Source organism: Lactuca sativa, chromosome 8, assembly GCF_002870075.4.
Source record: "Lactuca sativa cultivar Salinas chromosome 8, Lsat_Salinas_v11, whole genome shotgun sequence".
Taxonomy (NCBI): Eukaryota; Viridiplantae; Streptophyta; class Magnoliopsida; order Asterales; family Asteraceae; genus Lactuca; species Lactuca sativa.
The window spans coordinates 150,635,887-150,652,301 of NC_056630.2; the positions used below are offsets into that span (position 1 = coordinate 150,635,887).

General features: G+C 36.6%; 1 protein-coding gene across 1 annotated transcript; it reads left to right on the plus strand.

The window, feature by feature from the left end:
- Window positions 1-12,570: 12,570 nt before the first annotated feature.
- On the plus strand, window positions 12,571-14,669 carry LOC111905271 (putative aldehyde oxidase Art an 7). Its single transcript, XM_023900962.2, has 3 exons — window positions 12,571-13,002; window positions 13,152-13,315; window positions 13,417-14,669. Exons 1-3 carry the CDS (start codon window positions 12,571-12,573, stop codon window positions 14,609-14,611), a joined length of 1,791 nt encoding a protein of 596 aa, XP_023756730.1. The 3' UTR covers window positions 14,612-14,669.
- Window positions 14,670-16,415: the final 1,746 nt, after the last annotated feature.

The following is a 16,415-nucleotide window of genomic DNA, read 5'->3' on the forward strand; positions in this document are numbered from 1 at the left end:
TTACTAGTCCCTAAGGTGGTCCCGAAATCATCAATTATTTGTTCATAACACTAATTAAATCCATATATGTGCCAATATATGCTAAATAGGATTCGCGTGTGTACTCAAGTCACCACTTGAAACCTAGCGTCTAATCCAACATTGTCATCAAAACCACTCACTACAGGTGAGTTCATACCCCTTTAATTAACCTTTGAAATACTTTTGAATGTTTTAAATGCTTTTATGGGGGCGGGGGGAATACAAGTTGAATGCTTATAGTTATTACATCAATCACATGTGATTAATAACTACAAAACCAATGATTTCATCACTGTTTCAAAATGTTTATCAAACTATTTTACTTCAAAATGTTTTACAAACTCTTTTTCCTTATCAAATACTTTTATTTAAACTTTATTTTACTTCTTATAAATTGCATGTCCATATATGTATAGATATATAAGAAATGTTTAAAAGGCTTAGAAAGGCCATCCGCCCTATTTCCTTTTCCTCGATTTGGATGTGGTCTGGTGGGATGTCGGGTAGCCGTCTGAGGGTCGTTTCAATATTAATTGTATACCATGTGTGCATATATAGACATAAAAGTACTTCCATTATTCATGTGTATCAGTTACATCATTAGTAAGTTACCATCGGGGTAACACAGGATTACATTTACGCTGTTGCTAGATCAATGAGTCAGTTCATTCATGAGTCATATACATTACATTACTATGAGAACATATACAACTATACTAGAGCAGAACATATACAACTATACTAGAGCAGAACATATACAACTATACTAGAGAAGAACGCATGCAACTATACTAGAGAAGAACACATACAACTATACTAGGAAGAGAACATATACAACGATACTAGAAAAGGTAACATTACATTACCTATACATGAATACGTTTACAATTGTGATCCACTGTATCGGGCATGCCTTAAATGTCATGGCCCGAGTTGTAACCAGAATTCTCTTGGAGGGAGAGCGTGAGTTTGCGTATAGATCTATACTGGATTGACTATCCTACACCTTGCTGCTAGCTACAGCCGTACCTGCAGGTCTGCGGGTGCCAAACGTCTTACCTTTTTACGACCTACATTTGTTTTTGTTACTCAGTCAATAGTATGGTACAATTAATCACATAATACCTTAATATAAATCCAGTTTAAGGTAGTTAGTACGACAGTAGTTCCGATAATACAACACTACAGTACTACATTAATTTACCCATTACATACATTTAGTGATTATTTCACTTAAACATTAATGTACAAACTATATTTTGATTTACGATAGTTACACTTGGGAAATTACACACTTTTACAGCAAACGAACATACAAAACCACGTACAAACATCCACATATTTTTATCACCAATGTTTACAAACTATTGTTTAAAACTATGTTCAAACGTTTTGATACAAACACCGACACTAAAATACTTATGAACTCTCCAGCTTAATGCTGATGCTCGCTTTCAAAATAACTTGTATTCTCAGGTCATCAGTAGGCAGGTACCGAGACCAGCTTTTGAGAAGATGGAGCGCATTCAGGACTCATCTCTTTATTTTGATTTACATTATTTTAGGTGTCTATAACTGTACAGAACACACTTGTATTAAAAATTATATATTTAATGCAATGGATGATGTTGTTTGCTTGCTTACTATTACTGTGTTGTGAGTCATTACATGAAGTCCTCCGCCCCAGAACGTTTCCGCTGTTCTCGGTTTTGGGGTGTGACACGTTGGGTGATACTATTTTATATGATGACCAATATGATGGGCTTAGGACATGGAGGTGATGGAGTCATGGATCCACCACATCCAATAGGCTTTGCTCGAAGGCAACACGTAAAGGATCGTAAGTCTTATTATGATATATTTATTACCTATTTTTTTCATTTATTATAAACTATTGTGACTAATATTTGTAATTATATTTTTCAACCGAGCTACCAAAAAAAGAAGAGGATTATTTAAAAGCATCTAACTCTCAAAGCTGATACAAGCAAACAAGGGAAAGCTCGTCAATTTGGATTTCAACAAAGAGATCACATTTTCCTCTCTCGATAAACGTGGCAATGTTTCCCCCGCTTTAAGGGAATGTCATAGCCGTGCATCTAAAGGTAAATTAATTATATGATAATCTTTTAATTTTATTTGTGATTAGTATTTAATTAACTATTTTTTTGTATTTGTGGAGAATGTCTGATTTGGATAAGGTTAACTTGGATCCCTAGCGTGCTATGTTATTGTAGAGCATTGATGCGACTCTAGAAAAAAAATTGTAGAGGTTGGAAAAGTAAAGCACATACTTATTTTAAGAATGTATGAAGGCTTGCAGATATCCCTAGGGCATCAACTATGCCCCCCCCCCCTGATGGGTATGGTGCTCATTTAGCAGGGCCTGTTTCAAAGAAGTAAGTTATGATATATTTAACTATTTATTTAAAGTATAACTGATATGTGCATAATTAGTCATATGTATTGTGTTAAATCTTAATACTTTTTGGCTATTTTATTGCAAATTATGAACAAAAGGTACTTAAATATGTTTAAAATGTATTTGTAGCCTAAAAGATGAACTCGGAAGCAAAAGGAAGTAGAAAAAGCGATAGGAAGCTCGGGAATTGTAGAAAGAAAAAAACTAAAGAACTCGGCGAGTTGGGTGCCTACTCGCCGAGTAAGGTTGAAGATTCGCAAACAAATAAGATTCCTTAATGCGTACCGATTTTAAGTGGGGGACTCGCTGAGTCGGTCTATAGACTCGACGAGTAGCCCCTGTTTTCAGAAACTATATAAAGGGCTTTAATTAATGAATTTCAGACTTCTCTCTGGAACCCTTGAAGGTTAATTTGTGATTCAAGCTGCTGTGGAGCTCTGGAACTTGAAGATCGAGTCTAAACATTCGATTTTGGGGAAATCAAGGCAATTCAAGTGTACTCTTTACTTAATCTTTTGCTTAAACTATATTTGCATCAATTGATTTCATTTTTGAGTTATTTTCTACTTTAATTATGAGCTAAAAACTCATAACTTCTGTTTAGGATAAATGACTTTATGAATATGGTTTTATTTTATGATTGGATTAATTTAATTTGGTAATGTTGTTTTGTTAAGCTTGTTAAAGAACCTTATGTGTAAATTAAAACCATTTTCTATTAATTAACCAGCATTTTAAGTTGCATGAACATCTCTTAATTGCTAACCTCATATGATTTGTGTGAAAACATTGTTATATGCGTAGGAATAGCGAATGTGAAACTAGGGTTAATTAGAAAATAGGTAAATTAATGTGTGAGCTTGTGTGACGAACCATCAACAAGAGGTTAGTTGAATTAGCAATTTGATTAGCTACTACAAGTCTTACTTAACCCGAATCAATAAACTAGAAAATCTATTAGTTTAATCACTTGATAACTGCTTAAATTGATTTGTTTTCTTAGGATTAGTATAGCAAACGTGAACCTAATCACACTAATTGGTAGTCAATGCTAATGAATCCATTGCACTTGTCATAAAATCAACCATAGGAATAAATGGTTCAAAACCTAAACAGAATTCTTTTCCATTATTGAATTTAGTTTATTTTCATTTGCTTAGCTATTAGTTGCTTAGTTGAGTATTACTTAAGTACTTAAGTTTCTAGTCTTGCAATACTAGAGAAAACCCTCCTTGCTAAACTATACCACTAATCGACAAGTATAATGCCTGTTGTGTGTCAAATTGACATTAAATAGTATGATTAAAACTAGTGCATTCCACACACATCAATTTTTTGGCGCTGTTGCCAGGGAATGGTTCTAAATACTTAACTTTAATTGCTAATTTTTATCATTTTATATTTTATTTGTTGATTTTTTTTACAGTTTAGTTTTTATTTTTATTTATTACATATTTTCCAAATCTCGATGCTCTTGATGGTTTTCTTGAGAAATAGTACAGAAAATTGAGCAAGAAGATGAGGAGTATGACTCAGATGATGATTTGATGAAATTTGGAAGATGGTTAGATAACCTCTTGTCTAACGAACAAGAGCAATCTGAGTTACAAGAGCTAGATTTACAAGATGAAGAATTCAATCCAGAAAGAGACTTGGAGGAGCTGGAAAGATTGCTGGCAGAGGGGTCAGACGAAGAACACGAACAATTTGAGTTGGAGGAACCAAGCCGTGGATTTACCATTACCACAACGTGGCCCCTGTTTTTCAAGTTTGTGTTTCGAAGCATGGGGTGATCATTCCAACTTTGGAGGCAGTTCTGAGGCACGACCCATTTCTGATTAGTACCCCACCAGTTCACACCATTGTCAAGATTCTTGGGTTACATGAATTCATGCTCGTTTGGCAAATTTTTGAATCAAAGAGCCAAATTTTACAAATTGGTCCAAATAAAATATTTAATGCAATGGATGGATTGACATTGAGTTTATTGGAAGTTTATTAAGTTGGGAGTCTACCTCAAGACTCGCACAAAAAGAAGCGCTTGTGGGAGGCAACCCGTCATTAAAGTTTGCTTTTCTTTTTCTTTTTCTATTTATTTTGTGTGTTTAGTTTGGTTTGTTTCTAAACTTCTAGTCTATTAGAGTAATATAGGAATGCTAATTTGATGTTTGTTTTCCTGTTATTATGTAGTTTTTTTTATCTTTGATCTTTGCAGAAGTTAGGGTGAGATTATAGCGAATTTCTTAAAGCGTGAGGGAAATAAAGTAAGGGGTCGAGTCGTTTATGAGAAAATTAGAAGACTTTGAGTGATATTTTGAGTCCGATGTTTATATTTGCTAAAAGGAGTCTCGTCATTGAACATTATAAGGAGGTGTATTACATTAATACCCTCCTTGAACACCAAATCAAAACTAAAGCAGAAAGAAGAATTAGCACGATTAGAGCCGAAAACTCGTCAAGTGCATACATACAACTCGATGAGTGCCAGAGGAAAAACGTGATTTCTACCCTAGTTACGATCCAACACGACAAGTTCTCATCTATCAACTCGGCGTGTTGCTCAGTCATTTGATTTTTGAGCCTTCGATTTGATTCCATACGACGTGAGCATAGTTTATATTTTGAAGTCCAATTCTAAGCATTTCCAAGAGCTTTTTCCCTTATATTTGGAGCTATTATAAAGATTGTACACACAAGATTTGACACCCAAGGCATGGATGAGCTGTTCCCATGTCTAAAGTCAACTGAAGATGGAGCTAAATTGAAGAATATCACCCTCTCCACTATTATCCCAGGGGAGTTTGTTCCAATTCTCTCTTTACGTTTATGTTCTATAATTGTTTTAACATGCAATGGGGACATTGCATAAATTAAGTGTGGGGTATTTTAGGGGTTAGTTATATTAGTTAATTTAGAATCCTAGGTTTGATTTTTTTTAAAATGCATAAAAATTGCTAGGGTTAATTTAGAAATTTTGGTAAAAGCAATTAGGGTTCATGCTAGTATTATGTTCGATAATTCTTTGAAGATCAAAATGTTTAGTTGAGCATATACACATTATAATGCATTTTTGGCCTCCCTTATTCTAGTGAAATCATGGAACAAAAACACAACTTTGCTTAGTTTGAGGGACGTAATATCTTTAGCATCGTGTAATTGAAATGTATCCAGGAAAAGTAATATCTTTAACCAATAAAGGTTGAAGTTGAGTGCCTCTGCTTAAGCATGTATGTATTGAGTGAAAAAAAAGTGATATACATGTTAAAAAAAAGAGAGAGAATTACAAGAAAAGTTGTAAGAATTTTGGAACAGTCAAAGTATGAAGATCAAAGTTCTGAAGAAATTCAAAAAGTTGAAGATATCAAAAATCAAACAACAAGGTGGTGAATTCAAAGAAATCAAAGATCAAATATCAAAGATGTGAAGAATTCCAAATAAGCTCTATAGGGGTATCAAAAAGTTGTAATTTTCTAGATTATGTATGCTTGAGTTGCTTGATCAAAAATACCTTGAGGTTACGAAGTTTTTTGCGGATGGATTCGGAGGGATGCATATGAGCGTTGTGCAAAAGAAGTGGGCGAGTGTTTATGAGGATTGTGAGTATTTAGCATTAAGGGGGGGGGGGGGGTTCTTAGGAAAAATTTTAGACACAAATGCATGTGTTGCGGTCTTGGCATAATGGCTGGACTTGATTGGAATTATTTTATGTGATGCTAGTATGTTAAAATTCAGTTTTGCTTGGGGGTAAGCAAAAGTCAAGTATGGGGTATTTTGATATGTGCATAATTAGTTATATATTTTGTGTTAAATCTTAATACTTTTGGTTATTTTATTGCGAATTATGAACAAAAGGCACTTAAATATGTTTAAAATGTATCCGTATCCTAAAAGATGAGCTCGGAAGCAAAAGGAAGCAGAAAAAGAAAGAAAAGAAACATGAAGAACTCGGTGAGTTGGGTGCCTACTCACCGAGTAGGTTCGAAGATTCGCGAACAAATAAGATTCCTTAACGCATACGCATTTTAAGTGGGGGACTCGCCGAGTCGGTCTATGGACTCGACGAGAAGCCCCTGTTTTCAGAAACTATATAAAAGGCATTAATTAACGGATTTGGGACTTCTCTTTGGAACCCTTGAAGGTTAATTTGCGATTCAAGTTGCTGCTAGATCTCTTGAACTTGAAGATCGATTCCAAACATTCGATTTTGGGTAGATCAAGGAAATTCAAGTGTACTCTTTACTTAATCTTGTTTTTAAACTATGTTTGCATCAATTGATTTCATTTTTGAGTTGTTTTCTGCTTTAATTATGAGCTAAAAACTCATAACTTCTGATTAAGATAGATCAATTTCTGAATATGGTTTGATTTTATGAGCTAAAAACTCATAACTTTTGTTAAGCTTGTTAAAGAACCTTATGTGTTAATTACAACTATTTTCTGTTAATTAACCAACATATTCAGTTGCATGAACATCTCTTAATTGCTAATCTCATATGATGTGTGTGAAAACATTGTCATATGCCTAGGAATAGCAAATGTGAAACTATGGTTAATTAAAAAATAAATAAATTAATGTATGAGCATGTGTGACGAACCATCAACAAGAGGTTAGTTGAATTAGCAATTTAATTAGCTACTACAAGTCTTACTTAACCCAAATCAATAAACTAGAAAATCTATTAGTTTAATCACTTGATCACTGCTTAATTTGATTTGTTTTCTAAGGATTAGTAATAGCGAACGTGAACCTAATCACACTAATCGATAGCCAATGCTAATTAATCCATTGCACCTGTCAGAAAATCAACCATAGGAATAAATGATTCAAAACCAAAACAGAAGTCTATTCCATTATTGAATTTAGTTGATTTTCATTTGCTTAGCTGATAGTTGCTTAGTTGAGTGTTACTTAAGTACTTAAGTTTCTAGTCTTGCAAAACTAGAGAAAACCATTTCTTTTATTGTTTGTTTTTAGATAATATTAGCAATTAGCTTAATTGTCGTTCCTTGTGTTCGATACCCTACTTGCTAAACTATACCACCATTCAACATATACACTACCTTTTGTGTGTCTAATTTATATTAAAAAGTAGGATATAAACTAGTGCATTCCACACACATCAACAACTAATCTAATTACTAATGTCAAATAGAACATCACTAGACTCAAAATATTTCGTAAGACTAATACCAATCGTCAAGGGGTATTTAGTAGTCCTACAGTCGAGCAACAATATGTAAGTGGTTAATTTGTATTTTCATATAAGTGTTTATATATATATATATATATATATATATATATATATATATATATATATATATATATATATATATATATATATATATAGAGAGAGAGAGAGAGAGTGACTAAACTGCACAAATGGTCCCTATGGTTTGCTCAAAATTGCCAATTTGGTCCAAAAACATTTGGACTAGCACCAGTGGTCCAAAACTTTCATTTTGTTGCGTTTTTGGTCCAATCTAATATTTTTTTTTCAAAATGATGGATTTTCCCCTATTAATATGATTTTCTCCTTTTTATTATTTGTTTCTAATTTTCAAATTTAAAAAAACAAGAAAATAAAAGTAAAAATAAATCTCTCTCTCTCCCTCTCTCTCTCTCTCTCTCTCGTTTTCTTCTTCCCCACTATTACTGCATCGCTACCCACCTGCCATTCTTGTCGGATACCACCGTCGGTCACCATATCATTTTCACTGAAAACAACATCAGCCATCTCTCCAGCCACCAAATAGATCAGAAGACGAAGAAGCAAACATAGATGTCTTCATTTTAGGGTTTCAAAATCAGATGAGCTACATATCGGGGTTACAACACTACCGTCGTCTCTCCTTATTCGAAGGTAGGGTTTGAAGGTAGGGTTTGCTTCCTTCCTTCTGAGAGACCGAGCACGTAACTGGTGGGATGAGATCATTCGAGCATTGCGACCTGATGTGGTGGTGGCCATGACTTGGGAGGAGTTTATTATGAGATTTAAATAGGATTTGCACAAGCGATCGAGGTGCAGCAGCTGGCAAGGGATTTTGGGGACCTTCACCAAACTACTGAGACTGTTGCGGAAATCACTGCCTAGTTCTGTGAGAGGGCTCTGTTGGTTCCACAGTATCTTGCAGATGAGGAGATGAAGAAGACGAGATACCATGATATGTTGAGGGATGATATCATAAACTATGTGATATTTTTGGGGTGCAAGACCCTGACTGATGTGATTGTGAGAGCCTGGGAGCAGGAGATTGAGTTGGAGCTTCGGTTGAATTACAAGCCAGAGGAGGTACGGATAGTTGTGGGCCAAACTAAGAAGCCTAAGACTTCAGATTCACATACTAGGGGCCAATAGAGTCGGAGCCATTATAGCAAGTGTGACAAGTCGCATGGTGGCGCATGTCGCACAGTGGGTTCAGATTGTTACAGATGTGGACATACCGGTCATATGAGTAGCTATTGCCCCCGGAGTGCACTAATTTGTTTTCACTGAAACCAGACAAGCCATAAAAAGGTTGATTGTTCAAGGTTGTCAGGGGGCAGTGGCAGCGCCTGCACCAACCACCATGAGGATTACCGATGGCCGCCAGGTCAAGGCGGAGGCACCTGTAGTGAAGTGTAGGGAATTTTAGTTGACGAATGAGGAGACGAGAGCAGTGCCTAATGTGTTTACAAGTATGTCTCATTATCTTATTTATTATTATTTGTTTTGTTTATACTTATGTCTTATTTAATCATGTATAGCGACTTTCTTAGTCAATGGTATGACTGCACATGTTCCGTTCGGTTCGGGTTCAATCCGATCTTTTGTATCTTTTGCACTTAGCAAGAATTTTAGTGATATATGCTCTTGGGATTTTGGATTATAAATTGGGGGTAGAGATTGATAATGACTGCTCAGTGAGTTCTTTGAGGGTTCATTGAGGGTGTGTTCTGAACTTACTCAGCGAGAGATATTCGATTGATTTGTTTCTGATTCCGTTGTGAGGGTGGAAGGTTATTATAAGGATGGATTGGTTGGGTCCTAATGGGGCCATGATTGATTGTGAGTTTCAGTTAGTAAGAGTTTGAACCATATGTGGGAGAGAATAGGTTATTCAGGGTGAGGATGATCAACGTGATCTGGCTCTCTGCTCAACCGTGAGGGCTAGGAGATATATTCAGCAGGTTTGTTCTGGATTTTTGGCGTATATGATAAATACTCGAGTTAGAGGCATGGCAACTGTGAGAGATGTGCCATCGTCTGGGATTTTCCTGAAGTATTTCTTGAGGATTTACCTGGAGTGCCTCCCAAGAGGCAAGTTGAGTTCTAGATTAACTTAGTCTCTGGTGCAGCCCTGATAACCAAAGCACCATATTGATTAGTACCGTCTGAGATATAGGATTTCGTTATGCAGCTTCAGGAGCTTCTTGATAAGGGATCTATCAGACCGAGCAGTTTATCATAGGGAGCAATGATCCTATTCATGAAAAAAGGATGGTTCTTACAGGATATACATTGACTACTGATAGTTGAATAAGCTAACGATGAAGAACCGTTATCCAGTCCTGACGCTTGATGATTTATTTGACCAGCTTCAGGGCGCATCTTGGTTCTCCAAGATTGATTTGCAGTCAGGTTACCATCAGATGAGGGTTAGAGTTGAGGATGTACAGAATACGACCTTTAAAACTCGTTATGGTCATTATGAGTTCGTGGTGATTCCCTTCGAGCTCACCAATGCACCAACAGCGTTCATGGATCACATGAACCGGGTATGCAAACTGATGATTAATCGGTCCGTAATCATGTTTATTAATGATATCATGGTCTACTCCAAGACCAAGGAACAACATGAGGATCATTTGTGAGAGGTATTGGAGACTCAAAGGAGGGAGATGCTATATGCCAAGTTCCTCAAATGCTAGTTTTGGTTGCACGAAGCGCACTTCTTGGGTCACGCGGAGATTCGAAGTTTCCAAGGACCCTATCAGAGATTCGGAGTTTTCTAGGTCACACTGGTTACCATCGGAGATTTATCCAAAATTTATATTCCATTGACTCGCTTGATGAAGAATAATGTTACTTTTCGTTGGGGGCCCGATCAACAGTGAGCTTTCAAGACATTGAGGGAAAGATAGTGCGAGGCCTCAATTCTCACTTTTCCTGATGGCATGGATGATTTTGTAGTTTATTATGATGTGTCTATCTCGGGTTTGGGAGCTATGGTTTTTAGACATGATCAGCCATATTTTAACATGAGGCAACGAAGATGGTTGGACGTTGTGATTGATTATGATTGTGAGATATTGTACCATTCTGGAAAGGCCATTGTTGTGGTTGTTGCCTTGAGCCGCAAGGCAGTGATTGCACCTATGGGAGATATTTTCTCGAGGATGTTTATTTTTTCTCCTATTTTAGACATGATAAATACGGCTCAGGTGGGAGATTAAAGAAGGAAAATTGGAAGACAGAACGAATCAGGGGCCAGATTCCATTGTTCATCTGAGATGATTTGGATTGTTTGACCAAATGTGGTAGGTTATTATTACTTAAAATTCTCGTAGTAGATTGTTGATCATTTGGTTGAAGAGCAATATGTAAGTTATTATTACTTAAAAATTCTCGTAGTAGATTGTTGGTTTTTTTTGTTAGTTTTAACGTATATTAACAATCTTTGTGAAATACAGAATGCATTAGTTGTTGAGGTTGCTCTACAGACTCATCATATAGTCGACTCTGGTGGTGATCCAGACACTATTGATTGGATCGCAATATTTGAGAATATGTTGGGTACACGAAGGGGGCATGTGAAAGGCATTAGGCTTAAACCTTCTTCAGCTGCGGGTACAAGTGTTCCATCTCAATGGCAGTCACAATCACAAACACCGCAACCAAAATAGGTACTTGTTACTTAAATTGTTAACGACTTAATTCATTTGGTGCTTTGATGATTTGATAGTTTGTTGAATTGTTAATGACTTAATGTACTTGTGACTTAATTGTAGGATATTGATCTGAATGCTTTTCTTCAAAACCCGACATTTGTGACGGCCATTGGAGACATTATCCGTTCCTTTAAAAACCAAGTCAACGACGAGGAAACCAATGATGGGGGAAGACGAAGACGAAGACATATAATATTTCTTGTTTTATGTTATCGATGATGTTATTTTGGATGTATTAGATAGTTTATGAATTATATATTAGATGTTTATGTAGGATTTATTAGATATGAAATATGGTATGTATGATGTTTTATGTAATGTGATATACATTAGCAGCGACACTTTTAGGGACGACATGTACTAATTGCGACGATACATAACTCCGGCAAGCTTTGCCGGAAAAACTTTGGCAAGCTTTGCCGGAAAAACTTTGGCCGGCGGTCAGAACTTCAATAGAGACGACGGCAATAGCTACGCCACAGTGGTATTAGAGATGACATGTATTAGAGACGACTGTATTTATGACGACAAACGAGTATTAGTTATGAGGTAATTGCGACGACAATTTAGAGACGACATGTCGTCACTAATATCTTTAGCGACGACATCTAGAATCAATTGCGAGTTGCGACGACATTTGCCGCCGCTAAAGGCTAGGTTTTTTTTGTGCTTGGCTTCATATCAATTTTTTTTTATTACTATATTCATTTTTTTATTACTATTTAGTAATTGTTTTTTAGGTTGTTGCTAATTTTAATATAATTCAGCCGTTCAAAAAAAATTACTAATTGTACATGTGGTTTAGGTGGTTCATATGGGGTGAACGATTAGGCTTTTTTTTCCATTAATAATGAATACTTAACGTTTTCTTATTAATCCATTAGAGAAGACAAAATAATATTGAATTTTACCGCGACATTCATATTTAGTATAGAATTTGTAAGAGCAACATATAGTTTTTGATGCTAGTGGCGTGAAAAGCATCGAGTGCAAGAAAATCGCAGAGTACGAGTCAACAGGAACAAACAAAAAGCAAAAAGAAAACATTGTGGAGTTTGTACGGTTCTATTTATGTCTTAAGACTATATTTGGAAACCATTTGCTCAAGAATTTCCCTTGTGTTTTCACCACAAATCTCTTACTTCATTCAAGTATAAATAGGTTCTTGTGATGGCCATTAAATAATTTACTTCCTCCAATGGCTTTACAATTCAAAACCTACATCCTCATCATCCCCCATCTTTTTACATTGTCAGTGTTTTCCGCCCCAGATATCACTGATATCACTACCCCTGCTCCGGGTGGTGCTGGTGGTCACATTAAGGGTGGTGCTGGTGCTAACCCACATGTGGTGGACGGAGGATCCGATTATGCAAAGCCAGAGATCGAGACACATTTTCTGGGCAAATGGGTACTTGAAACCGCTGATGTGCGTGTCAGTGCAATGCAACTACAGTTAATGCCTAACGATCAGGTCATCTGGTATGATGCGACATCGCTCGGACCTTCAGCCCGAAAACTGGAACCCGAAGGAACTTGTCCAATTAACCCGGATGCAAATAACCAGCCTGATTGCTACGCTCATGCTGTTGCTTACGACTGGAAAACCAAAACAAGTAGAACCATAGTGGTAAGTTTCTTCTTATATATTTATAGTATTTATGGATAATAAAAGACTTGACAAAAATATTCAAGTTAAAAGCTAGACTCCTTAGCATTTATCCATATATAAGGATTTAATTAATTGATGAGTATACATCCGTTACGTTTATTCTATAGCTGTCTGGTGAACCATGGTGTTCGTCAGGAAACTTATGGCCTAATGGTAATATGGTGGCTACCGGAGGTACCTTCACTGGTGTAAAAGCTGTTAGAATGCTGCCTATGAATGATTTGAAAGCAAACTTCATAGAAAAACGAAATGTTCTTGGCGACTACAGATGGTAAGTGAAAAATATCATCGATCTTACATAATTTATACATGCACGACGATCCCGAGTTGTAAGTTATAACATGTTGTATACATTGAATCAATATATGACAGGTATGCAACCAATCAGATTTTAGAAGATGGGAGCTCACTGGTTGTTGGAGGTCGCGAGGCTTTCAGCTATGAAATCGTGCCACCTTCACTCGACTTCAAACCCAACAAAATCGACTTCCCTTTCCTTAAACAAACATGCACACCCGGTAAGGGACCAAACAAATTCATAGAGAACAACCTTTACCCGTTCGTTTTCCTCCTTCCCGACGGCAACGTATTTGTTTTTGCCAACGACAGGGCGGTGACCTTTAAGCCATTAACAGGAGAGATCCTTCAAGAACACCCTGTGTTACCAGGTGGATCACGTAACTACCCTCCTTCGGGCAGTTCTGCTCTTCTCCCATTCAAGCTCTCTGCTGATAACAAGCACCCCCTTAACGTTGAGGTTGTCATTTGTGGTGGCAACAAGCCTGATGCTTTTGAAGTGGTCGATGCAAAGCATGTTAAAGAAAAGGTGTTCGTACCTGCACTTAAAGACTGCCATAGAATCCACCCAATGAAGAAACATGCAAAATGGGAGCCTGAACAAGATATGCCAACACCGAGGATCATGGGTGATCTTTTACACCTCCCCACCGGAGATCTCATTATGATAAATGGCGCCAAGAAGGGTACCTCTGGTTGGGAGGATGCCACAGACCCTAACTTTACACCTCTTTTGTATCAACCATATAAACCAATGGGTAGCAGGTTTAAAGAACTGAATCCGACAAAAATTGCGAGGATGTATCATTCCTCCTCAGCAATGTTACCGGACACTAATGTATTGGTCAGTGGTAGCAACCCACACCAGTTTTACACCGTGAATGTCGAGTTTCCAACAGAATGGAGGGTTGAAAAGTTCTCCCCTCCTTACTTAGATCCTAAGCTCGACAACCAAAGACCGATAATAGATGCAAAAGGTACTGATAAGGTGTTGAAGTATGGAAAACCATTTAAGATTGCAGCTAGTCTACCATCGAATGAACCAATGGTGCTGGGAGAGATTAAGGTAACCATGTTGTATCCACCATTCACGACTCATGGTTTCTCACAAAACCAGAGGATGGTTGTTCCTACATTGACGGATGTTGTTGGTAACATTATAACTGCACTGGCACCTCCATCAGGAAAGATTGCTCCTCCTGGGTACTATATTTTATTTGTAAATCGCCTTGGTGTCCCAGGAACCGGTATTTGGGTACACATTGAGTAGAAGAGACCCTTGTTTTGTTGTAACTGTGGAAACTATATATCATAGTCTAACTATATATATTGTGAATCACTAGGACGTACCACGTTGTAGTCTAGCAAGTTCATACAAGAGTCTAAATAAATGATCAAATACTAAAAATATAGTTGTTGAGAACGCCTTACATTCAAGTTGTATTGACATGCATCTATTCCAAACCATTATGTGAGGGTGATTAATATTAGGCGGCATCCGCAACATTAAACTTTATATAAACTTTTAGAAAAAAAAAAATCACATTATCATTTTATATTATATACAACTCTATCAATTTTTTAGAGTGCATCCACCCAAGGACCAATTTATAGACAAGTAAATGTGTCTATGGACACAAGGATAGTACCCTATACCGACGACATTTTCTACCCCTATGCCGACGACAAGTCATCAGTAAAGCCTATGCCGATGATAAGTCTTCTACAAGCTCAGTATACACTTGTATAAGTGGAAAATAACGTCGGTATACATCAACCAATCCCGGCAACTTATCGTTTGAAAATGGTCGTCGAAAGTAAATTTCGAGGAAAAAAAAATTTATTATATCCTTTAACAAACAAAGTATCGTGGTTAATTATAGAGGCAATCTATACAAACGATTTGTCACCGGGAAAGCTCAACTTATTCAGACGACTTATCATCAGGAAATGATGGTAACCGTTTTTTTCATTTGAGCTTTATCGACGATATTGTTGAACACGACTCTTTTATATGGGAAACAACAAGACTTTTATTAAGACACTTAAGAAGACCTTACACTTTGTGAGACTACTACACACTTTTCTCTCTTTGAGGCTTTCTTGGATACTTAGATGTTGGATTGATTTGGAGAAAATGAGCTCCACACCTATTTATAGGTGTTTCCACCTCCTTATAGGAAGTTTCTAGATCTACATACATTCATGACTATTCTAGAACTATCTACCATATTCTATATCAATTACAAGCTTTTATATGTTTCTAGAATGTTCTATAATGTCCTAGATAAGTATAGACATTCTTGTGCCTTCCATAGTGTTCTAGAATGTTCCATAGCCTTCCAGGGTCTTCCATCTCATTCTAGAGTATTCTAGAATCTTCTGGCATCTTCTAGACTTCTCCATAGTATTCCATAATGTTCTAGAATCTTCCAGATCATTCTAGAACATGCTAACTTCTTCTAGACAATAACATGATTCTATCGGGCTAGTGATGACCTTCAACACTCCCCCTCAACACTAGCCCCCATTCTTCGTATCATGTTGAGCTGACATCTAAAACCTTCACTTTTTCCTTTACTCAGCCCTTTGGTGAATAATTCCGCTATTTGTTTATCAGTCTTGATCTGTCGCATATTGATTTCTTCCTTGAGAACTTTTTCTCTTCTACATGCTTGGTTTTTTCTTAGTTGTTGCAGTCGTTGCTTCATATATTGTTTTCGTAGTTCACAAAGACATTCGTGGTTGAATTTTCTTGCAGCATAATATTGTTCCTGACTTTGTTGAACTATCTTGTGTAGTTTCTTATGCCTCCCTTTGAGAAACTTGTAAGCATGTGAGCTGTCCCTTTTACAAGCCCTTGGAAAATTCCCACAATATTAACATGTTATGACGTGATCCCTTATTGATATGCTCATCTCGTTTAGATGTTGCTCTGTTGAGAAATTCTACTTTTCTCTTACGAATTAATGTGTTTTTCTTCTTTTTCGCCTTATCCAGTTTCTCCATTACATGTTCCATTTTTCGTCTAAGATGAGACTTTTTATGCAACTCTAGTGATGTCATGTTATTAT

Bases quoted from the DNA above. Each gene is read 5' to 3' on its own strand.
- LOC111905271 (XM_023900962.2), top strand. From the start codon at position 12,571: ATGGCTTTACAATTCAAAACCTACATCCTCATCATCCCCCATCTTTTT. The intron at 13,003-13,151 runs GTAAGTTTCTTC...TTTATTCTATAG, and splicing joins AAACAAGTAGAACCATAGTG to CTGTCTGGTGAACCATGGTG. The intron at 13,316-13,416 runs GTAAGTGAAAAA...AATATATGACAG, and splicing joins GTTCTTGGCGACTACAGATG to GTATGCAACCAATCAGATTT.